This window comes from Anas platyrhynchos, chromosome 3 (genome assembly GCF_047663525.1).
Source record: "Anas platyrhynchos isolate ZD024472 breed Pekin duck chromosome 3, IASCAAS_PekinDuck_T2T, whole genome shotgun sequence".
NCBI classification, from domain to species: Eukaryota; Metazoa; Chordata; class Aves; order Anseriformes; family Anatidae; genus Anas; species Anas platyrhynchos.
The window spans coordinates 11,131,026-11,157,952 of record NC_092589.1 but is presented as its reverse complement, the minus strand read 5'-3'; the positions used below and the strand labels follow the sequence as shown (position 1 = coordinate 11,157,952).

General features: G+C 41.5%; 1 protein-coding gene across 2 annotated transcripts in view; it reads left to right on the top strand.

Annotated features, from left to right (window-relative positions):
• Positions 1-20,242, top strand: part of SNAP25 (synaptosome associated protein 25) — a 61,403-nt gene extending 41,161 nt beyond the window's left edge. Inside the window, exons 4-8 of one of the 2 annotated variants that reach the window (XM_027453378.3) lie at positions 379-427; positions 9,066-9,183; positions 12,694-12,819; positions 15,019-15,163; positions 18,910-20,242. In XM_027453378.3, the coding sequence (XP_027309179.1) occupies positions 379-427; positions 9,066-9,183; positions 12,694-12,819; positions 15,019-15,163; positions 18,910-18,978 (507 nt within the window). In that variant the 3' untranslated portion in view covers positions 18,979-20,242. Of the gene's footprint in view, positions 1-378; positions 428-8,810; positions 8,929-9,065; positions 9,184-12,693; positions 12,820-15,018; positions 15,164-18,909 lie in introns of both variants that reach the window. The other variant, XM_027453379.3, reaches the window with a different exon arrangement.
• Positions 20,243-26,927: the final 6,685 nt, after the last annotated feature.

Here is a 26,927-nt window from a genome sequence, read left to right as displayed (position 1 = left end):
TGTCAACACCCCCTTCTTCCCTTCTCCTGCTCAGAGAACTTGGGAACAAACCCTCTGTACAGAAATGGCTCTCGCATAAGGTGATTATTTAATCACACGGTCTGGGACTTTGTGTTTCTGCAGTAGTTCAGTGTCCCAGTGAATCCTAAAGGGCTGATGGTACAGTTTAGGGTACACAGTTCCCTTTACGGTGCCCAGTCACATAAGGGCTTTGGATCATGCCACCAGCCCCTTATGACCTTGTCATTCCTCTCACTGTTTTTCTTTTGTCTTCCTATGTCCTGTGCCGAGGACTGAGAGTTCCCTCACTGATCTCTCTTTCTCTCTCTTTCTTCTCCCCTTCTCTCTCCTTACCTTGCTACCACTATTGGGATGTAGAGTAAAGATGCTGGTATCAGGACTTTGGTTATGTTGGATGAGCAAGGAGGTAAGTTCAGATTGCTTCAGTAAGGACGTAAACCATTCTCAAAGTGCTGTGCTAACTGTGTGCAACCCTGAAACCCAGGGCCATAAAACATGTACGGTTATGCATGAGAACCCAAAAATCTCTTTGCCTTCAGCTTCACTGTCTGACAAAGGAACGTACAATAGCTGTGTAAGAGTCTGTACTTCTTTTGATCTGTTTCCCATTAATATCAAAGAGAGCTGCAGGCTGAACTCATCAAAATCATCTTTTTTTTTCAGCAAGCATTGGGTCGAGATCCAGCTACATGATGGGAAGATTTGCCTCCATCAATATAAAATCCAACATTATTTAAGCAGGTGCTATGTAATTTTCTCACTTGTTTAGCTACAAGTGAAAGGCATGCAATATATGCATCCCAAGAGAAACTAAAATGGTTTGGGTTGTGCAAAATTCAGGGTGGTGTTTTGTTTTTTTTTTTGTTGTTTTTTTTTTTTTTACAGAAATGTCAGTGAGGATAACAGGAGCTTAACATTAAAAGCTACAGAACAACCATCTCATTACAAGTGACCATATATGAGCCTTTAAACTTTGACAAGTCCCTGCCTGTGGATGACAGTGACACAGACAGAGCTAGATGTATTCAGTGCATCCCAGGAAATTACATTTTTGCCCTTCATAATATCACAAAGCAGCAGGTAGCTTCTCCTTCACCCCCCCCCACCTCACCCCCCCGAATAAACTAATATTTGCTGCAGACCCACAGCAACAGCAACAGGGAGCCTCCAAAGAGAAGTTAATCAACAGAGTACGTATTTCTGCTACTCTATATCAATCCAGCCCCCCAAAAGCCAGTGTTATTATTTAGTTTGTGGCACAATGTGAAACTGTGTTAGGAAACATTTTCTACAGAGGTGACACTCTGTAGCTCAGCAAGCCCCAACAACCATTGAAGGCAACGTTACGGCATTATTGGGAAATGGACTGCATAACCCGACAAGCCCTTTTCATCTATTACATCCCTGCTTCTCTGGCATGAAAATGAATGAAAAGTAATAACAGGACCTAAACAGAAAATATTTTCTTCTGTTTGCTGTTAGGTACATGTATTATTGCTTCTTGTATTTTTTTTTTTTCCTTTTAAGGAAAAGAAATTAAACTAACCAAGTTTTTCTCATCAATTTGTCTTGACAAGAAAAATATTACAGATGTTATCTATGGATGTTTCTTATTTCCTGAATAATGTCAGCAACAGAGCTATCACTGAATACAGAAAAACAGATCATTTATATTGAAACAGATACAGCACCTGTGTAAATAATGTGCTTTGTTTCAGAAGTGTATTAACGCTTGAAATAAATCACAAATATTGTCAGAGAAAGTCTGCAAATGTCCACTTGTATCCAGTAACAAAAGTCAGGGGCAGATCCACAGAAACTTTAGCAGTGCCTCTAGCTTCCCTTGTGTTTAGCCTTAGGAAAGTAGGTTTCTTTTCTCTAGCTGTTGTTTTTCCACAGATTGCTAGGGGAGGTTATTTTCTTTTTAACCCCTTGTTTATTTAGTTACTTCTTTGGAGTTCTATTTGATCGCTACTGGTAAACCCCTGCACTCTCGAGTCATCCCACCTAGTCATGCTAGGAAGGACTGTCCTTGTGAGCCAAGGCGTTGACCTCTCTGGAGGCCAGGAAGCTCAGTATTAAACTTGTATCGACAGTGAAAACTGGAATGCGTGTTGTATGCCCAGAGACATGGATAGCCGATACTTACAGGAAGGAATCAGACAACTTAAAAGCCTCCTTAAATTGGTTATGGTCATGCCTTAAGAGGTTCAGTAAATGAAGCTTGTGATTATAACACTATGGGTTTCTCAAGAAAAAACAGCCTAACAATGCTACAAACCCTGGGAATTTTGTAATTGCTGTACTATGTTAAATGTTTAATTATGTTTTGTCCATTTTAGCCATATATAGCTGTAATAATTCCTTATTTCTTTTATTATTTTATTTTAGCGACAAAAGACTTCTATTATTGGGCAAAATACACTAATGATTACCTTGAATCCTCTGTAATTAGCGCAATGTGTGCAACTCATGGATGTCTCGACAGATTATCAGATTAAGGAAATCATTTGCTAACACTGCCATGTGATCTCTTTTCAGCTGAGTGCACAAGTCACTTAAGATTATTAGGTGTTAAATAGACAAAAACCATGACATTGATCTTTCCAGTGGGTGGCAAGCAGAATATCTAATTGCTGCAATTGCTTGAAGCCCTGTTTCTAGATTTCTTTACAAAATTGTTTGCTAAGTTAAACATACCTCAGAAAAACTTCTCTGACCTAACCTCAGGCTCAGTAGCACAAAGCAGAACTCATTTTTTGACATCACAAGCAGAAATCTGTGGGATCATAAAATCAGCCAACATAATGATACACAACTTGGTACTCACGCAGCCAAGGCAGCCTGGCTAGCTCCTGCTGCCCAGTGGTTTGGTGCAACAGACTGCAGTCTGTTGTGACCCTACAGAAAAACGGAGCTTCACAAGCAATTTCACTACTCCTTTTTCCCAGAGGTTGGGGCTGCCAAGACTAAAAGAGACCTCCTCCAGTACCCTTTGAAGTCACCGAGTGGGAATCTGAGTGGGCTTTTGGAGCAGTCCCTATGCAGAACAAAGAGTCAAAGAGTCACTGCCTTTTGAGCCAGGTATTCTCACCCAAAGCTGTTCCACACTGTCATTCCCTGAGGGAGCCCATAGGGAAGAGCTGAGGTTGGATGCTCCTGAATGAGATTTTATCCATCAGTGAGAAAGTCTTTCCCAGAGCCTATCTGCATCCATAATGCTTACCTTTCTTAAACCTGGCCTTGAGTCCAACTCCCCTGTTGAATTACTGAAATATACACATAACAATTTAAACTAAAATATTTATATTCTACACTAAAAATGTTATGCTGCAAAGGATTATTGAGGAGTAACAATTGCTGTCCTTATTTAAATTTCTTTAAAACATGCTTGCTTAGAAAAATGTTAACATTTGGATTCATGTTGGTAAAAAGCAGAGTGTAGAAATGAAACTGACAGTACACAGAGAGGATATGAAGATAAACCTGGACTGCAAAACTGGTGTGGTCCCAGAACAGTAGCTTTTTTCCTCCAGTGGGAGGGAATATCCTTCTCAGAAACTCCCATCACCAACTCGCATAGGAGTATCGGCAAGCAGAGCAATCTGGACCTTCAAGACTGTTTTGTGTGTGTGTATGGTGTTATCTCCACACAGCTTATTACAAATGAATTTTTTTCTTGTATTCAAAATGAGGTGTGGGGAGAAACATTTCCAATAACAGTAGCCACACAGCCCTTTTTCATCCAAGAAGAGAGAGAGGAGTATCCAAAACTTTGCTGAACTGAAAAAAAAGTGTCAATGCAACTGAAATTTTCTCCCTGCACCAGAGAAACTGCAAGTGCACAACCAGCAGTGCCAGCGACCACAGAGAGGAGCTTAATCTACCCAACAGATCTGTACTCCAGATCAAGTTGAGGTATGGAGGTAAAACTTTGGAATAATGAGGAATAACCAGACGTAAAACTCAGCTGACAGTGCCCTTGCCAGCTGAGCTCTCTACAGCTATTTTGTGAGTTTTGAGTTTTCCAGCTTTCCATGAGTTATGGCTGACCTGTTTCTATGGCGTTGGAAAAATGACTGCAGCAAATACAAACATAATTACAAATTCTTTCTGCCTGAGAGAAAAGCCATGGCCTCATGTGCAGGCCCTTTCCCCAGCTTATCTCCTATTTAACACCTACCCCGAAAATTGATAGGCAGTGAGATGTCAGAAGCAGAGCTGCTAAAGGCGCTCCACCAACACCTACGAGCTGAGTTGATTACAGTCAGAGCTGGTTTGCTAATTAATGAAAAAAAAAAATGGTGGGTATCAACCATTCCAGATTCTACAGGGAAAATGGCATTAATTATGTTGAAAGTGTAGTGCAGAACAAAAGACAAACGAATCCCTCACAAAAGCAGGTTGTGTTTTTTTTAGCAGCAGTAGATGTGGGCTCCCCCCCAGCTTCCTTCCACTCGTATGCATGCTTGGCAATGCCTTTCAGAGCAGAGCTAGGTCAGGACTCAGGCTTTCTGAGAAGTCTGTCCTAGAAATGTACTTCACTCCGATATGATTCTCCTTTATGGAAAATGGGATCACCAGCTATCATTTGAAATAGTTAATCTGCTGATTCTCTTTCAAGCTCAGCCCTCTTGTATGCAATTATGATTACAATGTACTCTTAAATGTCCTTTTTTTTTTTTTTTAATTAATATTATCCTTGTTGGAAATTGCTTCATTGCACCATACACCAGGCAAAGGGCATGTTCCCTTCTCCAAAGGCATTTTGCTGACATTCAAGAAGCCCAGGCCCCTGTACTGGCCACTAGCTGAAGAATATTTATTATAAATTGCAGGTGGGCTGCAAAGGTGGAGCACACACACTTGCCCTGTCCTAGTCTTGCATCCCACATTGTGCTCAGGTGCTTTTACAGATGTGTTTGCTCAAGAGACCACAGGAGGAGTTCAGGGGAGCCCTTGCCACAGCTGCCCCCTCCCAGCCACTTCCCCGGATCAGTCACAGAGAAGGGATTTGCCAAGTTGTCACAGAAGCTCCCTGACAAAAGGCCACAATGCTACCATGGAACCGACAGAGAAAGCTTATGGTCCCTCAGTCACCTGTGGTGTGAACACAGAAGTAATTGACAAGTAAAAAAATATCCCTGCTTATACCCTAAGACATGCCATTGGTTTGCTGTAAAAGCTCCAAGCAGATATATGGCCACTATATTTGAATTCAAGTGACATTCTCAGACATAAATGGCATCAATATGCAAAAGGGGCTACTAATTTGCAGACCAACCTGGAAAAAAAGAAAAAAAAAGAAAAAAAAAAAAAAAGAAAAGAAAGAAAAGAAAAAGGAAATTTGAATCTACATACCCCTAGTGTGTATTCTGCCTCCAGACTGAGGCAATGCCAGTTACCTTATATACTATATATAAGTGTAAGGTATATATGTATATAAACATAGATATAGACGCAGTATATTTAAAGACCACTGCAACAAACTGTCAAAAGATGTTTAAGCTCTGACACAGAAATGCTTCTGTAAATTAGAGATAAAGGACTTGATCTTTGCTGGTGAGAATTTACATAGATTCATGGCAGTATATGCCAGCAGACTGTCTGTCCTAAAACCTTTAATACAATACACAAAGCTGGAAAAATCTTTGAAAACAATAAATTAAGCTTTTGATAGCCATCTAATTTCTTACCAGCAATGATTCTTTCTAGGCCAGGTTTTAATATCATTCATACCAAAACAAATTCAGAGCGACCTCAATAAGTTAATTCCTCTATAATATTTATGCCTCAATAATTGTGGGTAGACTGATGAATCTATTTACTTGCCCGTGGGACCAGATCTTTGGCAGGTATAAATTGGTGTTGCTCCATGAAGCCAACATAACTACGCTGATTTAACCATGTTAACGATCCTGCCCACTATATTAACAGCTAGCAAATGGTTTTAAGGGCTGTCTAGACTTCTGGGCTACAAACATGACATGGGCTTTTTACACTGATGAGGTTTCCTGTAAGGAAAGATAAATTAGTTGCTGATCACTTTTATCTTCAGAAATACCATAAGCATCACAGAAAAATCCTGAAGCGGGAAGTATTAAGCCAGATTCCTGGAGAGAGGTATAACTTAAACTGAAGTCTTTAAATCACATCAAATCTACTCCTCAGTTAACACTTACCTACTCAGGCAGAATAGGAAACAGGAAAAGAAAGTTCAGAAGGCCCTATTAGAGACCTGGCCTCAGAGACCTGAGCAAGGAAGCCAGGACTGAAAGCCAACCGGTGGTACTTGATCTAGAACTGATCCCTGCAGTCTTAGGTGGCATTTCCTATTGCACAGCCCAGGTTAGGAAAATGCAGGTGGCACAGCTGGTGGAAGAAAGGTCAGTTCCTCTTGTCCCTCCCAGTGTCGAAATATGTGTGTGGAAACTGCCTTCTTTTAGCTGAGAGCCTGGAAAACCAGCCAGGCTCTACAAACACAGTTCTCACAAGCAGAAAGAGGGAATCTGCAATGGAAATTAGCAATTCCCATCACACTGCATAAGCCAGCAGAAAAGCCAGCTGACACTGCCACAGCTGCTTCCCAGAGCAAGGGTGAGCATCGCCCAACTCTGCAGGATCAGGCAGGGCTCTGAGCTAGTGAGGAGCACAAGCACTTAGAGGAATATCGCCTTTTTCCATGTGCTCACATTTCTGATGAGATTCACAATCTGTGGGTACAAACGTGAACTGAAGCTTCTGCTCAAGCCTCCAGGCCAAAATGTAGAATTACCATGTGCAGTAAAACAATACAGCCTTGTACTTCTGGTTCTTTGCTCAGCAGTTTATCTATCTGGCAAAACACGTGCAAGGAATCTCTCAGGTTTCATTATTAGGTTCCTGATCCTTTGCTCACATTGTACGTGCTCCTTTTAGAGGACAATGCCAGGTAACTCTGACCTTCCCTGGGTTTGGGATCCATAATGCCCGTGGTATCAGGAGACAGGCACATCCAGCTGAGGAGAATGAGGACTGACAGCTGAAGAGCAGATGCGGCTGGCAATACTGACATGGCACCTCTCCTTCTCCCAGCCCAGCATCATGCAAGGATTAAACAACAGCACAAGTCCAGTATTTGAATTATTTCAGCTTGAATAATTTAGGACAGGATTATCAAGACCCTCTAGGGGTGAGATGCCCAATTCCCATTAAAATTAATTAAATAGAATTAATTTTAATGGGAATTGGGCATCCAAATCCCCTGAACAGCTTTGAAAATGTAAGCCTCAATTGTTAGAAGAAACCCAAGTAAGAAATTAGGCCTATTCATGTTCCCAAACAGGTTAAGAAGAGTTTCACACTGACGTCAATGATTTTTTTTCTAAAATGTCTTTTTTTTTTTTTTTTTTTCTTGGCTGGGCTCAGTTAATATCAGGCATGACATTAGGTTTCTCCTATAACTAGTGCTGTCTTAGTTCCTTTCCTCTCAAGTCTAATTCTGTGTTTATAGTTTCCCTACTTGAATATAGGGAAAAGGAATGTAATTGTTTTTTACTGGGATTGCTTTACTTAGACTCCTTAGGTATATTTTTTACAATTTTTTACTGCCGTTCCAAGTAACTTTCTCATCGCATGTAATACTTATTTAAGTTTGTCCTTCATGAAAGAAATGGTGAAGCTTTCCACTAGTGTAAAATGCCATAGCTACCACAGACTCAGATCCCTGATCCCATGGGATCCACATCTGTTTACACCAGTGAGGATCTGATCCTACAATTTTACATTGCGGTGTTCTGCTCCTCTAACACACTGCATTATTCTGATCTACCAAGTCACTAAGAAAACCCTACATCATTGTCTGCCTCAGGTGAAGAAGACAAATTCTGTTTGATGCCAGCAGGCAGAGACAGTGCCTGTATCAGGCTGGTTACTGGGCTTAATGCTTTGGTCACTTGCCCTAGAGCAAATCACAAGTGACCCCAATGAAAAACCTTAGTCTTCACCTATTTTTTTTTTTTCATAAAATGGCTTGGGGAGAGAGATAATGTACATCACACACAGTGGTCCTCTTTCAGTGAGCATCAGGCTCCTCTGGTGGTTGTAATCCCTCTGTGTTTGCTGGGGTTACGCCTGATTTGCAGCATCCACGTGAGAAGGAAAATCAGCCCCAAAGCCACACTCAGATCAGAGATTAACCTCCCACACCAATCAGAGCAGCAGGTCCCAGGTTCCTCAGCCTCTGGAAAGAAGGAGTACTTTGAAATGGCTCTTTACAGCTCACACCATCTCTGGTCCCATTACTACCAGCTCCCTCACTCAGGCACCCACTAACCCGAGCAGTTACACTGCCACACCTCACCTAATTCCAAGGCATTTGTAAGTGTAAGTAACTGTGGTATTTTCCATGGAAGGATACATTTCCTCTTGTATTAACATGCATAAATGCAAAATAATAACACTTTATCTTTCTTTCTCTTGGATGTCATTGGTGTCTTAGTAAGTGGATGTATTGTAATATGTTAATGGACTTTAAATTTTATAACCCTTCCTTTTTACATCATTACATCTTGTTTAAATTAATATATTTCAAACATCTTCCTCCTTTGTTTTATTCTTTCCATATTAGTAAAAAACATCTTCGGCATCCAGTACGGCTTACATCCTTTTAACAATGCATCAGCTCAGATTAATGCATTGTAATGTCATTATTGATTCAGTTCTACATGGCCATTTTTCACATTCTGTTGAAGACAAAAACAAACAAAAATACAATTCATTCCACACTGTCATCCCTTTGTCCTGACCAGAACAACTCGATCGTGTTGAAGAAGGCATGAACCATATCAACCAAGACATGAAGGAGGCCGAGAAAAATTTAAAAGATTTAGGGAAATGCTGTGGCCTTTTCATATGTCCTTGTAACAAGTAGGTACTGGGTACCGGCTCTGCTATGTGGTGTCCAGTTTTTTGTCACAGTGAATGTCTGAAGTTTTTGTCTTTTTTTTCTTTGTCCTTTTCCATCTGCTTCATTCTGTGGGGATAAAATACTTGTGTTTAATCAGAACAACTGGAACGCATCGAAGAGGGAATGGACCAAATCAATAAGGACATGAAAGAAGCAGAAAAGAATTTGACGGACCTAGGAAAATTCTGTGGTCTTTGTGTCTGTCCATGTAACAAGTAGGTGCTGCCTGCCTCATCTCTTTGAGCACTTAAGGCTGATTCCAAAGGCCTTGTGAAGCTCATCCTTGCTAGGCACATGGACAGGATGAGCATGTGGCATGCAGAAAGAACGATTCTGGTTCAAATGCATTCATCTCATAGCATAGACAACTGACTGGGAATTACTGTAGATGCATTAAAATCAGGCATACTGCAGTGAAAGCTTCACTGTCGACACCTTTTAATGGTAAAAGTTTCAACATTTTACACAAAGTGTACTAAGTGGTTCCATTTTCCGGCAAACAAAACCACTGGGGCTACTTTATTCCTGGAGGCCCTAAATTTTAAAACATATTTTTACAAAAAAAAAAAGTTTAAAAAACAACAACAGCAACAAAATTTGTAGCTCAAAAATGCAGAAGAGCCAATAATAAACATTACTCAAAATTATGGATGAAAACCATACTTCTTTTCATTGTTCAACAGAAATTGTCCTTGATGAGAGCCTGAACGAAACATGACATTTCACGATTGGAAGCCAACTTGAAATGGTTTTCATCCTGCCATAGACAACCAAATTTGAGAAAACCCAAACACGTCATGCCAAATTTCTCTCATTTGGGTAGCATGTACACTAAGCAGAAATGTTGAAATGCATCGAATTTGCTTGCATGCCATCACTCTTGAACGAAACCGTCCTCCAAGTAATGCAAAGCTTGTTTTAAGTGCCAAATGAAAATGTGATGTGCTGTTACGCGGGTGTAGGAAACAGGGGACAAAGTGGACTGACCAGAAGTCTTCGTGGAACAGCAAATCCAGTATGCAGTGAGTCAGCTACCACCTAGGTGTCAGTGAAACCATTTACACATGGTTGGCCAGAGACAACAGCGCAGAGTGCAGGGGTCCTGCAGTATCATCCGCCCTTTCTGCGTGGCACAGAAACTTTGTTCACAGGCGATCTTACCACAACTGTCAAGACCAAATGAAAGAGAGCAGTTGTGCAGTTGGGTAGGAGTTTGGCCTGGAGTAGGAAGGGCAGGACTGGGCTTATCAGGCAACATTTCTTTTGAAGTGAATTCCCTTGGGACCCAACGCAGACACTGCCTTAGATTTCAAAATCCAGTTTGCTCCTGTGTTCACAGCCATACGTACATTGCTGGGATAAACATTCTGCCCAGAATATGTGTACTACTGCCTGGTGTGCAGAATGGGAGAGGTGAGGAGGAATGGGAAGAGCTATGCACAGACCCAGCCCTGGTCAGAGGACCTGCCTGCAGCCGTATGAGCTCTGGCACAGGCTGCATCCTGTCCTCCCTCTGCATCATGGCAGGAGGCTGACCAAGAGCAGTAGAGGTGCAGGCAGAAGAGCATGCAGCAGAAACTTTGACACTCCCACACTCTAAAAGCTGCTGCAGCTTAGAGAGGAGCAAGCCAATGCAGTTGGCTTGCTTCTCCTGGAGAAATCTAGCATACATCAAAAGTTCTTCCTTGAAGCACACACACACACACAAAAAAAATCCCCATGCATTTTGCAGGATTTTTTATTATTATTATCTTTTTAAAACAGATTTAACATTCTGTACTGTAGGAAAGGCTAAGCTGACAGTCAGACCTGTGGCGTGGATGGGGTTACTACCTGACATGTGGCCCTAAAGCATTTACCACTACACAGTGATTGCAGAAAGCCCATGGCACGAAACTTTGTCCAGACTGCAGTCAAAGTACAACTGCTGCTGACCATGAGCAAGCCCAGACTTCACCTGTTTTAACTAGAAGTCCACAAGAAAACAGAGATTAAGCTCTGGGTGTATAAAATCATTCACGTTAAATGCAGAGACTGTGTCACTTTGAGTTGTGCAGGTCGAAAACAGACAAATATCTGTAAATGTGCATGCAGCAAGAGAACCACTTTCACTCATTTCTAGAAATGCCAACGTCAATGTGTAGTTTCAGAGAACTAAGAAAAAGGAAGCCAAGCACTCTTCACAAATTGTAATAGGAAGTCAGCAACAAACAGATGAATATTTGGGAAAGATCCTCTTTGCATCTGTATTTTAATTTTACATCAAAGCATGCAACAAAACTTCAGGCTCAACAGATGCTAAGCTGCCTCAGGGGGCATGGAGAGAACATAACACCAGAGATGGGTTTGTTGTGTCCTTTCCCAAAGCCCCCAGAAGCATGCCAAGTATCTCCCCCAAATCCAAGCCACAGGGCTGTTTACATGTATATGACTGAAGAACAGGGGAACCATGGAGACTGGCAGTTCCCAACAGCTGTGTTGGAAACTGCTCCACTTCTCAAATAAAACCAAGAATTCACAGCTACAGACCCCAAACGTTCACCCTCTCCTGTCACAGTGTTCGATCTAGTCTGACATCCCCAGTGACAGCAACCCTAAATATGCTGCACATGCTAATCTGCCACTGAAGGTATGCCTGGATTTTAATTTTCTGTCCACGGCAGCTCAGTCAAAAATGGCTCTCTGAAAGCTACTCTAACCGTCATAAATAATAAATATAGTGACATGCTAGGCTATTTTAAAGTCCTGTGGTTTAAAGCTCCTGAAGGAAGTGATGATCCATTTTTGCCTGTGTCTTGCTTATTGTGAAGGCTGTTACTGCTGATGCATTAAGAGTATGATGAACTATTGGGGCAACTGTGCTTAGTGAGAATGCTTTACTTCTTATTCATGCCTGTAGCTGGTGCATGAAGAAAATGTAGAAAAATTTCCCTTTCTGATGCTAGATTGCTTGTATCTTTTCTTTTCTCCTGCACTCATTTCACTTCTGCCTATTTTACTTTTTGTCTCTGTGGACAAAGGTTTGTACATCAACTGTCGATGTATGATTACTATTTTCAAGTACCGATATATTATTTGAAAATCTAATGAACCCTATGAATTTTATGATAAAATCATCCCCAAACCACCATGGAAAAGGTTAGTGGCTTTAAATGCCTATTGTGCCACATAAATGTTAACAGCAAAAGCTCAATCTTCTGCATGGTAAATGTTAAAATCTAGCCAAATCCATTTTTCTCTAAGAGGGTGTGTTGCTGTGATGTGATGTACACACTATACTTGGCAGTTTTGTTTTGATGTCTGTCTGCCAGTACGTTCTCTGTGTTTGATGTCACAACGTATGTGTCACTGAAATGAAATAATGTTTTCTAGTTATCTGTATTTCTTCTCTTCTTCTTTTTTTCTTTTTTTTTTTTTTCTTCTTTTTTTTTTTTTTCTTCCTTTCTGGAAACCAAGTCAACATCTAAAAACCTGTCTGAAGTGTTGTAGACTTGACAATTGCAATTCACCCTATTGGAAGCAAAACCTCTGACCATCACAGTTTCTGTGGCAGTAAAGTTAAAAAAAATCCTTTTATTCAGGGTTATGATATATCGGTATATAATCAATGACCCTCTATCTGAAAACTCATTTGCTTGATTCAGCTTTTAGCTTGGAGAAGTAAAGAGTTTTGCATTTGTCCTTGTCCACTTGATGCTTTGTTACTCATCATCTTTTTTGCATAGGCTTAAATCAAGTGATGCTTACAAAAAAGCCTGGGGCAATAATCAGGACGGTGTTGTAGCCAGCCAGCCTGCACGTGTCGTAGATGAACGGGAGCAGATGGCCATCAGTGGTGGCTTTATCCGCAGGTGAGCCTTTTTCTCCACTGTTTTCTCTTGATTTTCCTTGTCAGTGATATATTTAGATTTCTTCCATATGGTCATGAGTTCTGTGGTGCTCGTTAACTCCTTCAGCAGTGCTGGGTAATGACGTGCAGCCAGTGTTTTCCGCTGGGTGGTGGGTACTTAGATACAGGTTAACACCCACTGGGACAGGTGCTAAGGACCCACTGCATCCAGTGACTCCCCCCAGCCCTGCTGGCACTTGAGGTAGCACAGAGGGTGGTGATGTGCCGTGAGTCCTGGATATCAGAGTTTCAGCCCTAAGAATCAGAAGATGCTTCAAAAAGCAGTCCTAAAGCTTCCTGCTTGAGACTGACCAGATCTGGGCAATAATAAAATAGAAATAATCACAGAATCACAGAATTTCTAGGTTGGAAGAGACCTCAAGGTCATCGAGTCCAACCTCTGACCTAACACTAACAGTCCCCACTAAACCATATCCCTGAGCTCTACATCTAAACGGCTTTTAAAGACCTCCAGGGATGGTGACTCCACCACGTCCCTGGGCAGGCCATGCTGGTGCCTGACCACTCTTTGAGACCAGAAGTTTCTCCTGATATCTAATCTCTGCACAGCAGCAATGTTAGGGTGCAGACTCTCACAGCTGGTCAGCCCTGTCTGCTGCACTCCAGCTCCCTGGAGGCAACAATGTACAGTTGTCAAATACCTCAGAAATGAAGTGCCAGATAAATACTGGTTTATGATTACTGCCTCAAGATACATAGAGCTCATTATCCATCCTTGCTAGAAAATGTACCAAAGCATCCTGCACCTCTTCCTTTTCAAAAAGAGAAGAGCCTTGGGCTCTATGCCACAGCAGAGCCAAGCGCAGCACCTGAAGCACACTTCCTACCAGAGGTACATAGTTTTTGAGAAAGCCACTTCCCTGCTCATGACTATCCAGAAAACCTCACTGACCAGGGAACGATGATCTATTCCTCAGCTGCTGTAAAATCACAACTGTGGGGAAACATCAACACCTCAGTGGCAACCCCTGTGCACTCAGATGAAAGCCAGTTTGAAACACACAGCTATACTAATGGCAACCAAGCTGGAAACTTCCAGCAACATGTAGGGATCCCGCAATAAGTACATACCGATTACAGTGTGTATAGAGCATGTATTTAGATGACAATGCCATCAGCTGAATGGATAAAGGCATACCAGCAGGCAAAGCTTTGATCTCTGAAGATTAAGGACACTGGATTAATAAGTAATTATCTTTCCAAAAACTATTATCCACTTATTTTTTTGGCTGCTGTGATAAAGGGAAATCAGTGTGATAGAAACAATGCTGTCATGCAATCTGGAGCGTGGGATGGAGTTGCCATTTAAGTTTGCTGGGTCTGCCAGTCACTTTTTTTTTTTTTTATTTCTGGATGGCAGCCCCATCAAACCAAAGGCTGGGACATGCTAGCAGAATAGAAGTGAAGAAAAGTTATGCCATCCCATAATTCTTTCACGACCAGCTTCTGGCATACTCTTGGCACCTCTATGAACACAAATTACACAAAAGGCTCAAAGTAGTGACTTTCTGAGTGGGGTCCATGGCCTTGATTGTTCAAGTGCCAGTCACCACAAGCCTCTCCAGTTGCTGGAGCACTGGACTGTGCCCTGGCCCACGTGTGAGTTTTTCTTTTAAAAAACAAGCAACTATAAAAGACGAGGCTAAGAGGAGAGAGAAAAGAGGCTGTCCTTGTCCAGTATTTCAGTGAACCCCAAGTCTGCGAGGACTGGATGGTATCCTGTGTAGGTCAACGCAGGGAGCTGGTACGGCTTCAATTCCATCATGCTCTGGCACTTCCACATGCCTGAACCACACACAGGTCCATGTGAAGCATCCTTCCACTCTCCCACATCCTTTGAGAAGGACCATTGCTAGCAGAGAGGTGTAATAAGTGGAACAGAGAAACTCAGACAAAAACATGTCTAGGAACAGAAGGAATGAGTAGTGACAAACCCAGACAATTAATCCCCGCATCCAAAAAATAAGCATGTGAAGGTTTTCAGGCTAGCTGCTTATTAATCCCTTTTCTTCACAGCTGAGCATAGCAGCATGCTCCACAGGTGACAAGCGAAGGAGGATGCAGAGGAGGTTCTGGGTGAATCAGACTTTCGGGGGAACTTCCTCTCTCTTTGCTTCAAATAATTGCTTTTTGTTCCCAGGGTAACAAATGATGCCCGGGAAAACGAAATGGATGAAAACCTCGAGCAGGTCAGCGGCATCATTGGCAACTTACGTCACATGGCCCTGGACATGGGCAACGAGATCGACACACAGAATCGCCAGATTGACAGGATCATGGAGAAGGTAGGAACTTAGGGAACCCCAAAAAGTGCTGTGTTTTCCCTTCTGCAAGCACAGGCTGTGCCCAAGAGGGGCAGAAGGTGTGTCTTCCAGCCTGCCCTCACAGAGTAGTAGTTTTAATTCAGCTTGGAGGAGGACTGGGGATGGAAATAGCTCCTAGAGCTCCTTTCCCTTCTCCTTCCCTATCTCTGGGCCGAAGCAGAGCTTGCTGCTATGGATCTTCAGTAACCTTCCCTGCAGGCTGGGTTGAACCCGCATTGTTGGCTTTGCAAGACAGCAGCTGGCGAGACCTCTTCCAAATAAAGTCTCTTTCTGCAAGGGCTTTGGGAAAGGAGAAGTACCCTGAGTTGTGCAGAACTGTGGAGGTTGGACCCTGGCACTTCCTGGCAAGTTTTAAACCTTCCTGGACTTTACTTCCCTCAGAAACTCCACAAGAGTTTCAGAAGGGGATCACTTGTTTAGAGGACCAGTCCCAAAAAGACAATGGGGACATATTAAGCAAGGCGGTAAGGTAATGGTGCAGCCACCAGCTCTCTCAGCATACTACACATACCGGGACCCTACACGGGCCCCATGAAGTCCAAAAGCTCAGTCTTTCTATCATGAAATCACCATTTGAAAAGGCAGAGAGCACCATGCCAGTGCCAGGCTGCACTGCAGATTTCTGAAGCAGATAGCAGCACCCTCCAAACCCGGCTGGGAACTCACTGCCGTCCTCACATCCCAAGATCTGCAAGCCATCTGCATTCACACTGGCAGAGCTCCAGGCACCGGCACAGCCAGGCTGAAGTGATATAAGAGGCTAGATCTTCATCTGGTGTAAAATCAATACAACACTTGATTTCAGCTGAGATTTACACAACCTGAGGATCTAACCCAAGGACTTACATGTGCTGCTTAGACTTAAGGCTGACCTTAAGGGGTAGAGCTTTTACTCCTGAGCCTTCTGACACATGCAAACCTTCTTACATGAGCAGGATGTCCATGCCTGTTTTTCATGTCAAGTAATTATATCAGAGCCTGGCACACCAACAAAAAAATACAGAAAATATTGCAGTCAGGAATTCATTCAGATAACTTTCCTTGCTGGGGTTTGATACCAAAGAGTAATAATAATTACTACTACTAATAATAAGAGTAATAATAATTGGGTGAAGTATAAGTTGTCTTAAAGGCAGGAAACTCATCTCACACAGCACAGAAGAGTACACAGCTTTGTGTATGCATGAATGCAGCTGTCCTGAATTCTCCTATCAATTCGTGCTTGTAAACATCTCAGTATTGAAATCACTGACCAGGCCCTTTGTGGTCCCCCACATGAAGCACATGGGCTCAGTCTCGAGGCAGTGCATGCTGAGAGCAGCTGGCTAACGGAGGGACTGGCCTTCCACATCTGCGTGGTGTTCCTGCAGCGTCACGTGTACAGCATTTCATGCAGCCATGGGGAAACTGCAAGCTATTGCCATTTGTTGAATTGAAGACCAGTGACACAGTTCTGTAAGACGGGCAGTGTACACAGAGCAGTCATCATGAAAGCAGCACAAAAACAGCCTTCAGTCTCAATGAAGATATGCCGAATTTCTCTGAGTAAGGACATGTGGCCTGAGCAGTAATGAGATACTAGAAAAAGAAACACAATTAGGAAAACCTCCTATAAAAGACAGGAATGATATCTGGGTAATACTGAAGCGACAAGTGCATACACATCCACTTTGCAGTGCAATATGGTGGCGGGCAATAGGGCATTGATGGAGAGGCTTCCTTTTTCTGACCAGCTGGAGCACTGTGCTTTTGATCAGCCGTGCTCATTAGAAAGACCCGGGGCTGGCACACATTGCAAAGGCTGGGGTACATCACAAAGCTAGCCCAAATGCCTCTAAAGCACTTATGTTAAACTGGATGCGTGCATCCAAACCAGAGCAATGTCATAATGCAGAGAGGTAATCTGACTATCCACGGTAATCAGGGGACACAATAAATAAAAGGCTTTATCCTTCCCTCAGATCGGAGAGAAAAAGACAAAAACTAAAATGATGATGTGGTAAGTAGGTCAAATGGGCCAGACATCATCACCAGAAGACAACCTGGCCCTAAAACAAGCCATTATTGGGAGGCTGGGAGGAAAGCAGAAGGGTCTGAGAACATTTTGTGTTGACCCAGGTGGGAAGGTCTGGGCAAGGACTCCCACTGCCTTGGACCAAACATCATCCAGCAAAGTTAGGCTTTAGGATTCCCATTTAGAAACATTATGTTTCATCAATACTTAATAATCAATGTGCATGCATTTCATGACAAACTTAACTGCTTCCAAGCCATTAAGTTATTTTTTAGATAGTCTTTTGGCAAAAGCACATGAAGCTATTCCATGATAGACAAGGTCAAATTCATAGCTAAAATAAAGGAGTGTGGTTCATAATGAGTAGTTATGCTGATTTACGCTTGCTGAGGATCTGGCACATGCTGCTGTACTAAAAATACACATCTACATAGCATTTGCCAGATCTATTATGGAGAAAAGCCCAAGATGCTTAAGAATGATTTATTGCACATCAGTATAACCATTTTTAAAAGGTTTTGAAATGTATGTGGGAAAGTTGCTTCACCATTCTGCCTTGGCAAATTGGAGATTTAAAATAAATCTGTACAATTTGGATACACCCCAGAGAAAGGGGAATAACCATCAAAGTTTAAAAAAAATGAAGACATCAAACCACAGAAAAGAGCTTGCTGTTTGATGTCATGCTTTTAAAGCAGTAACACAACTCTCACCTTTCCCACAGGTCTGATTTCAAATACTGAAAGCATTTTCTCTCTAGTCCCTCTGCTAGCATAAATTGGCATAGCAACATGGGCTTGAAGGGAGCTTTGCCAGTTTTTGTCAGCTGCAGCAATGTCTTTGTCTCCAAAACCACCTTCTGCAGAGCAACAGAAAGCCACGGTGAAAAGTGCTCTGTCCACTGGAAGAGCACTCCTAAACCTCCAAGGTGTGCTGCTTCATTAGCGACGTTTTTTAAGCATGGGAAGTGTTACAACAAGGAAGACGGCTAAATTAACAGCTCAGCCTGTGCTGGACTAAATTCCGGTTTGATTCTTTCAAATAATGGTAGAATCCCAAATGGTGATAGACTCCCTTCCTTTGCTTAATCCCTGTCTGTGCTTCTGCCCGATGAGAGGTTACTGTTTTGCAACTATGCTGGCGAGCTTTTTGTTGAGAGAAAGCAGTAATGGCACCACTCCTACCTACTCCTTTCTTGTCACGTGTGCAACCACGAGATCCAGACAGAGCCCATGTCCACTGAATCTAAGTCTTACAGAGCACTGGCAGCTTTTCACTGATGAAGTCCACATGGCACATCATCAGTTTACATGCCATCACTGTTAATGGTGCAAGCAATTAGCACCAGCTGCAGAGCTGGCAAGGTGTTCTCTTCAGTTTTTCTCTTCTCTTCTCTTCTCTTCTCTTCTCTTCTCTTCTCTTCTCTTCTCTTCTCTTCTCTTCTCTTCTCTTCTCTTCTCTTCTCTTCTCTTCTCTTCTCTTCTCTTCTCTTCTCTTCTCTTCTCTTCTCTTCTCTTCTCTTCTCTTCTCTTCTCTTCTCTTCTCTTCTCTTCTCTTCTCTTCTCTTCTCTTCTCTTCTCTTCTCTTCTCTCTCTTTCCTGCTGATGCAGCCAATACCAGAGGAGTGTCCTCAAAGCATTGTACACGTTTGCTCTCTGACACGTAATAATTTGTCTCCTGTGTCTTTCCCTAGGCCGATTCCAATAAAACCAGGATTGATGAAGCCAACCAGCGTGCAACAAAGATGCTCGGCAGTGGTTAAATGCAGCAAAGTGCATTTCCTTTTAATGCTGTCCAAGAGGGCAGCACCTTCATGCTTTTATCATGGTATTTACCTACTAGGTTTGCACACATGCACATATCAACCCCATTGTAAATGTTGTCCTGTGTAGTTTGTCAGCTTTCCAAAAATGATACTTGTAATTATTTTTTTCTAGATATCTTTCTTTCCAAAGGTTGTACATAGTGCTGATTTGATGGCTATAGCTCACTATGATGTTTTCTGGGATTTTTCCTTTCCTTGTTTCTGTTTGGATTCCTTTTCTTTTTTCCTCTCCTTTTTTTTTTTTTTTTTTTTTTTTTTTTTTTTTAATGATGTTTGCTGAATGACAACATTGTTGGAATGCTAAACGTGCTGTTAACCTTTAAATATACAGTATTGTTCTTGTAAAACTGTGACATTCCACAGAGCTACTGCCATGCTCCTGTCTTTGGGTATCATGATGTTTAAGCACTTAAACCTGCTGTCTTCGGTTCTTCATTGCCATTATCCGTTGTTATGATTTCATGATTAGACAATGTGGAATTATATTACTATAACAAGCATTGCACTACAAAGTGATGTGATTTATGCATTTATGCATGAGGAATAAATAGACTTTTAGACTCCTACTTAAACAAGACTTTTTCCCATGGCAGTAGCACACCAACAATGACAACAAAAGCATGCTCAGTATTCGGACTCTTTTGGGACTATGTTATACCAGCAAGTTTGCAGTCGTGCCACTTTTTTCTTGTTGATATATATAGTTATTAATCATGATCATTTATTTATTTTTTAATTACGAAAAAAAGAGGGATTTGGCACTCACCATTTAGCCATTGCCAGCAAAAGAAGCTTGGCTGAAAATATGTCAAAGACAAAAAGAAATAAGTGTAATATATTGGGTTTGTCTGCTGATTTTGAAGACTATCTTTTGGAGGAAACGACTACCATATGAAATGGTGCAAAGAAATGTAATTTTTATAAGGCTCTCTCTTACTAGTCGCTATCCCCATGTGGTTTGTTATCGGTACAGTTCTCTGTTGCTTACCTAGAGCTATGCACACCAAATCGCTGAGATGTTTAGTAGCTGACTTAATTAAAAAATAATAAAAAAACCTAAATGAATGAACTCTAGATAAACTGTGAGATAAATATCATTTACAGCATGTAATATGAAATTCCTTATGTCTCCTGTCAGTTTGTGAAGTGATTGACATTTTGTAGCTAGTTTAAAAATTATTAAAAATTATAGATCTCAGAATCCACGCTTGCTTTATCCATTTGTTACTCTATGTGTCAGTGAGACCCAGTTATTTGTCACTTACTGGGAAAAGGAGAAGCACAAGGAGGTCTAAAGACTCTCTACAAACTGGTTTTGTATGAGAATTTTATGAGAAATTTCTGTTTGCAATACTGTATAAGAGGAAAAGTATCTTGTCTAAAAATAGCATTTTTCACTAAGTACAAAATGAATATTATTTTAAATAACCTGGCTTGGATTGCCAAACACTGAATCAAAATATATTTTCTTGTTCAAGGGAAAGGAAAATGAAATAAATGATGTGGTGCAAAAGGGTACAGTTCTTTAGTCAATAAAATTCATTCCTGTAGTGGATCCAGCCACATGTTAATATACTCCTTTTCAGGGAACACTTTGAACTACAGAGTTCGTACAGTATGCTAAGAATAATTTTCTCAAAGGACTAACAACAAGTAATGCTTACTGCCAATGAAAAGTGTTATCATATTTTCCTATTTTTTTCCCCTATATGGACAAATTATAATTAACTCTACATGAGTGACAGTTCACTCATGCGTTTCACATGGCCCTAAGTCAAAATATACAAATCACATAAATGCTAGCATAATTAAAATCACATGATAATGTATACACAAGCTGTATTTTCTTTAGCAGCTTTTTATTTTTAGCATCTATTAAAAATTCATTTATGTAAATATTTTTCCCCACTACTTCAAACCAAAGAGTAAACTTCAAACAAATATTGTTAATCTGCTGGCCATTTCCAATTCTGTTCATTCAGGGATTCCAGTATTTGTGACAGCGCTGTCATTCTGCACAGTCAAAGACTACTGAAAGGAGGGCAGTAATCGTACTGGAGAACATGTCAATATGAGAACATAAAAATACAAGGGTATTTGAAAAGGGTAAGGAAAATATAAAAATGCAATGGTTATTTTAATAGAGGTACTCTCATCTGCATGATGAAAGCACCATATCTGAAGAAAAATAGACTTCCAAAGTATGTTTTGGCTGCTCAAAAATATAAGCTGTTGCAGTGAAGGAAATCGCTACGGTTCGACATCTGTTTTAGTCTCAAACAAAGATGAAAAACCAAGCTATTGGAGTTTTTTGCCAAACAAAGTTTAAAGCACAGAAATATTGAAATGTTAAATTGCATTCATCTTCATATCCTCTCCCACTGTATGCATGGTCTCTGAGGAGATGGCTGGAAATGGCTTAAATAAGTAAATGTAATACATTGCATTTCTCTGATGTTTTTGGAATTGACTTTTGTAGGATTAATTGTTCTTGAAACAATTCAAAGAAAGCTTCGATCTTTTGCAGTTTGCTCCTAGAGCAATCCATTTCCATTCATTAAGTTTCTGACACGCCACATCCCTGGGGGATCGGCTGCCCCATGGTACAATGCAGGCTTCCCCCACGTCTGCCTGCTGGAGGGGCAGGGCCCCCTGTGAGGGAGGGGACAGTCTTTATCTTGCTTCCGCAAGATAAAGAGGTCACGCTGACTGCAGAAACAAAACATACCGATTTTTTTCTCAAAGGTAAATCCATCTTTTACCAGCAAGAAATGTCCCTTTGACCAGGATATATTTTCGGATCAGCAATTTCTTTTGCTGTAGTGCCATCTGGAAGGCTGAGTTTGATACAAGAAAGAATGAAGGTGCTTGAAAAAACAAAACTTCATTAACCATCATTTAATTGTAAGCTTGCAATGCAATTTCATGAAACGTTTGTGCACAACACGGCCAAATTTTCATGTTCATGTTGTTTGTTTTTTCATATTCTCAAATGCCATAGCTGAATGAAGTACCCAACTGGATTACTTAAAATCTTGCTTAAATTAAAACTGAAGCCCAACTGTAATACAGACTCTGTTGAGCTCAGTAAGCGCACAATTAACAACTTCTTTTGTATCATGCTTTCCCCTCCTTTCCTAGAAATAGAAATATCAAAATAATCTCCCCAAAGTATACCTAATATTATTCCTCAACAGAACAAAATACATAAGTAATGTAATAAAGAGTGCATAAAAACTGTCTTCATTAAATACCTGGCCTGATGTCAGCAGTGAGAAATGAAAAAAAAAAAGAAAGACCTAAATAACATCAGGGAGGATTATCTGAAATAACCGTAAAGCCTTTAGGATGTTGATGCTTCCCAACATTAGCATAAACTCACCAACTGTATACTCAAAAGAGCTGGTTACAGTTTTCCAGGCTGACACAAACACACGAAAAGAAACCATGGGTCATACTCAGTACCCGGTGGTTTGATAGAGCACATGGGAAAAGCACATGGACTTGACATAAGGTACTATGTGAAAAAGAATTGATTACTGTTCCTTGAAGATTTGGTGGTATTACTGCATGCAAAAAGAAAAACCAACTCTAAAGAACAGGATACATTTTTTCAGAGAAATGTAAATTTTATTAGCTTATGTGTCAAATAGGATGCATCCTTCTGAAGAAAACTATGTCCCAGTTTGCATGACAAACTGTAAAGCACCTCCTCACGGAGATGCCTGTGCCACATGACACACTTGTTACGGATGTACATTAAACCCTCTAGAAATCCAGGCAGCTATTACTCTCCAAAATATTCTGTGCACCACACCAGTAACCAACAACCTCCACAGACTTTGGATTTGGACCCAAATCTGGTGAGATTGCTCAAGATGCATTTGGGGGATCTGGAGGCAGACAAATCAATTCCCACACTTCTTCCCTCCCTTTCTTCTCCTACATGTACGTAAGCACATATAAATCTTTTATTTTAAAGGCGCTGAAAAGGGAAGAGCTGAGCACTTAGTAAAAAGGAAAATTATGTGTCAGAGACAGCTTAAGTATATGCACTGCTGCTGTGTGTGCCTGTGGGCGTAGGTGTGCGGGATGTGACTGCTGTCTTCTGAACCATTTTGTTGCCTTTCTAGAAAGAGATGGGGACAGTTAGTTTGGAAGTTAGTAGAACACAGCATTTTTAAACCTGCAGATAGCTACAAGAAGTGCAGACATAGGAGATGAACCCTGCTGAGAAGTTAGGGCACTCTGATGGTTTGATGGGGCGGGAGGTTATATTTATTTTAGCTATTTATTTTTCAAAGCACTTACCAAACAATGTTGGATCCTCTGTGTAAGAGGATTCAGAGAGATTATGTTTGTGTTGTAAAATACTAAGCATTTTTATTTGTTTAGTTTTGAGCAGTACTTCATAATTAAAAAAGTAACGATGGCAAGATGAGGGAAATAAAAAGAAATTAAGTGGGACCACTCTGATTTGCAGCCACCGGGGCTGTATGCTGAGATCACTGCTGCCTGTGCCAACGCTGCATATAATGGGGTGAATGGTTTACCCTTCTAGGGGCCAAGGAGTCAGTAGCATATGGAGGGTGTGCACATTTTTGCTTGGTAGGCTCCACAGCTGCTTGCTGAAAATGAAAAGTAGCAACAAGGGCATAAGGGTTGCTGCTGCCTTGGTATAAACAATGAAATAAATGTTGTGGGAATCTTTCATGGGAGAGTCCCAGCCTCAAACTGCCTTTTCCTTCCCCTGGACCAGCCTCCAGCTCCCTCCACACTGCTTCTGCTCTGGCCTCCAGCGCATCCTGCACCTTTGTCCCACCGCTTGTTTCTCCTGTCCCTTTCTCCCCGGCTTCTGTCAGCTCTGCTCCCTCCCTCCTATACCACCCAGCACCTATCCTATTGCTTTTTCCTTCTTTTTTTTTCAGCTGTGCTCAATTAGCCTTCCTTCAGCCTTCTCCCTCATTTCACTTGCTTCATGTCCATCCACTTGCATGTTTGTCACCCTGGGCTTTCAAGTCAAGCTGTCTCTTCCATGATCTCAGCAGGAGGAGCACCAAAGGAACAAGCAGCCTCTTGCTTTCCACTCCACAGCTGAGCACCACACCACTCCACCACCACTCAGAGGGACACCTGTAAGAAAGTCTTGCTCAGCCCTGTCAGTCCCAGCAGGCAGCATGCAAGTTGCCAGGAAATTTTTTTGGATAGTCTATCCAAAAGGATGCAGAAAGTGTCTGCAGGTCGATGCAAGCGAAGATGCTGGGACAGCTGCGGACAGAAGGCAAAGCACAGACACACAAGTGCAGGCAGATATTACACGGGAAGGCAACAGCTGAGGCTGCTAAATGTTGTGTCTGTGGCCCACAGTCCTAGTGGATACCAGTGCTCCTCTGTGAGACAGCTGGGTGAGCTTTTTTAACACAGGCAGAACAACTCCTCCACTTGCCCAAATTTCATAAATCAAAAAATAATTTTATTTTAAGCTGAAGCTTTCAAAACTGTGTTTTTAAAAGGCAGGCAGAGGAAGTAGGTTTTCCTCATCCCACCTGGGACAGATCCCCAGTGCTGGGGTATTTCATCCAAAATCCATAACAGCTCAAGCTGGCGTAAGAAGGTTAAAATGAAACAGTATAGCAGAAATGATTTAGCTAACTTCACTATAGGAAGTCCTAAGCTAATTTGCTAAGTGTTAGCTTAAATATAGGCAGCTGGAAGTTCCACTTACAGCACAGTAGGTTTTCCATCTAAATACTGATCAAAAGTTCATTAAAAGGAATAAAATAGTTCTTATCCACATTAGTGGGGGGTTGATTGGAGCTCCAAAGCATAAATATGCATAAATCCCATTGTACTAAAGGTTTTCTTGGGTAACAAAACCAACAGTATACAAGCGTGAGCAAAATACCTTTAAGTAAACATACCTATTTTGACTTTACCGTATAGTACTCCCAGGCTTGACAATATTAACAATAAGCCCAGCTGATGACAGCATTTTACAAACTGTTTTTTGCTATGTGTAGGACCCCTGAAAGCCTAGGTGGCCCTTCAAACAGCTGGGTGACAATATAAACCCCATGAAAACATATGCTTAAAAGTTTGTTTGGAGAAAACAGCATCTATAATTCTGATATTCAGCCTTAAGCCCTTACCTTAAAACATATTTTCAGTGCCCACTGCACATTTTGGTTTCTTAGATTAAATTAGAGCATGAGGAGAAACTAAGCAGAAACAGAAGATTTAATGAACTGCTGCTCCTCCCAGGCTATCCTTACAGCCTTACCCTCAGAGGCCAGCCCATATTCACTGACATGCTGGGTCTTGAGGTGAAAAAGAGAAAGCCTATTTAACCCCTCCCCCCGCCCCCCAAACATGCAAGAGAAGCACTGGTCAGACAGCAGGAGGACAGGAAAGCGCTGGAAGCCTTAGGAAGCTGCAGAGGATGAGAATCAAAGCTGAAAGCAGACACACTAAAACATGCTGAGAAGCAGAGCTGCTGCGGTGGGTGGGAAGATGCAGCAAGAGCTGGAGCAGCAGCCTTGCAGTGCTGCCCTTCTCCGAGGTGATCCGACTGAAAGACAGACCACTGCACACACACAGTTACCTGCATGAGTGAAAACTGGACTAAGAGATGAGGGGCTCGGTTGAAACCAAGTTGGAAAGCTGTGGAAACCTATAGACTAAATATATTACTGTATTATGAAATTAATCTAGAATAGTTCTTGTTATGCTTAGTAGCAAAAGTTAAATCAGAAAAAGCAATCTGGGGAAGAGAGAAAAGTTACCAAAGCATTAGGGTAACAATCAGAATTTAAAATACTTCTATTTAGAGGCAATCAGAAGATGGGGCGCAAACAGCCCTAATTCAGGTGAAGACAGGAGCAATGCGCTGCAGGAAAGGGTCTGGCTTGTTACTCACTAGATGCCAGCCAGATGTTCTCCTCTGCACCAACAGCACTGGTGTCACAGCAGCACCTCGAGGGACGCAAAGTCCCTTTGGTGCACGCAGCCCAACCCTGCCCCAACAAGCCAACAGCCTAAGCAGACAAGGAAGGCCAACGTGGTTACAGAAAGGGAATTGTATCTTGGTTGAGTTTGGCTGGCAAATTTGTTGACAGTGCCAAAGTCTGAGTGAGCACAGTTCATTTTTCCATGGCTATCTAGAGAGTCTGCAATGGTCTAAGTCATTTTACACTAATCAAAACCCACCTACTATTCAGTCCAAAACATCCAGCGTGCTTCTGCAGAGCTTTAAAAGTGAAAATGGCTGCTGAGATTTAACTTATATTTTTTATTTTTATTTTTAGTATTACTCCTTTAACCATTGCCATGCACTGACTTTGATTTTCATCCCTTATTTGACAGTACAAAACAACTAAGCATATTAGTAGTCATTTTGATTTCCAGTCTGACAAAATAGTAAGGAGAACTTGTGAAATGATGAGTGGAGTTGCAGCCACCACTGATGTCTTTAAGCTTTATCTTTAGCCTTTGTATTTTATGCCTTGGTGGACCCTGTTCAGTCCTCCCTGGAAATGCTCTGGTCAATAATTCTTGCTTAATACAAACTTCTGAAGCTCTGAATAACATGAAAGGTAGAAAATACTTTAACAATTTCAAAACAATTTCTGGAAAGCCTTTGAAATGCAGAAAAATCTTTTGAATGGAGACAAATTGTAAGATGAGGGCGACAGGGCTAGAGATTTTACAGTTTCTATGAAAACCTGACAGCTAACTAAGCAGAACACTTGTTCTGCTTTATTTCCCGTCTCCTGACAGCAACTGCTAGCTACGTGCTCAGTCCTGAGCCAGTGCAGCAAACTGGCCAGTTTCATTGTTGAGTCTGAAATTGGATTCCTCAATCCTATTTTATTTAAATGGGAACTAAT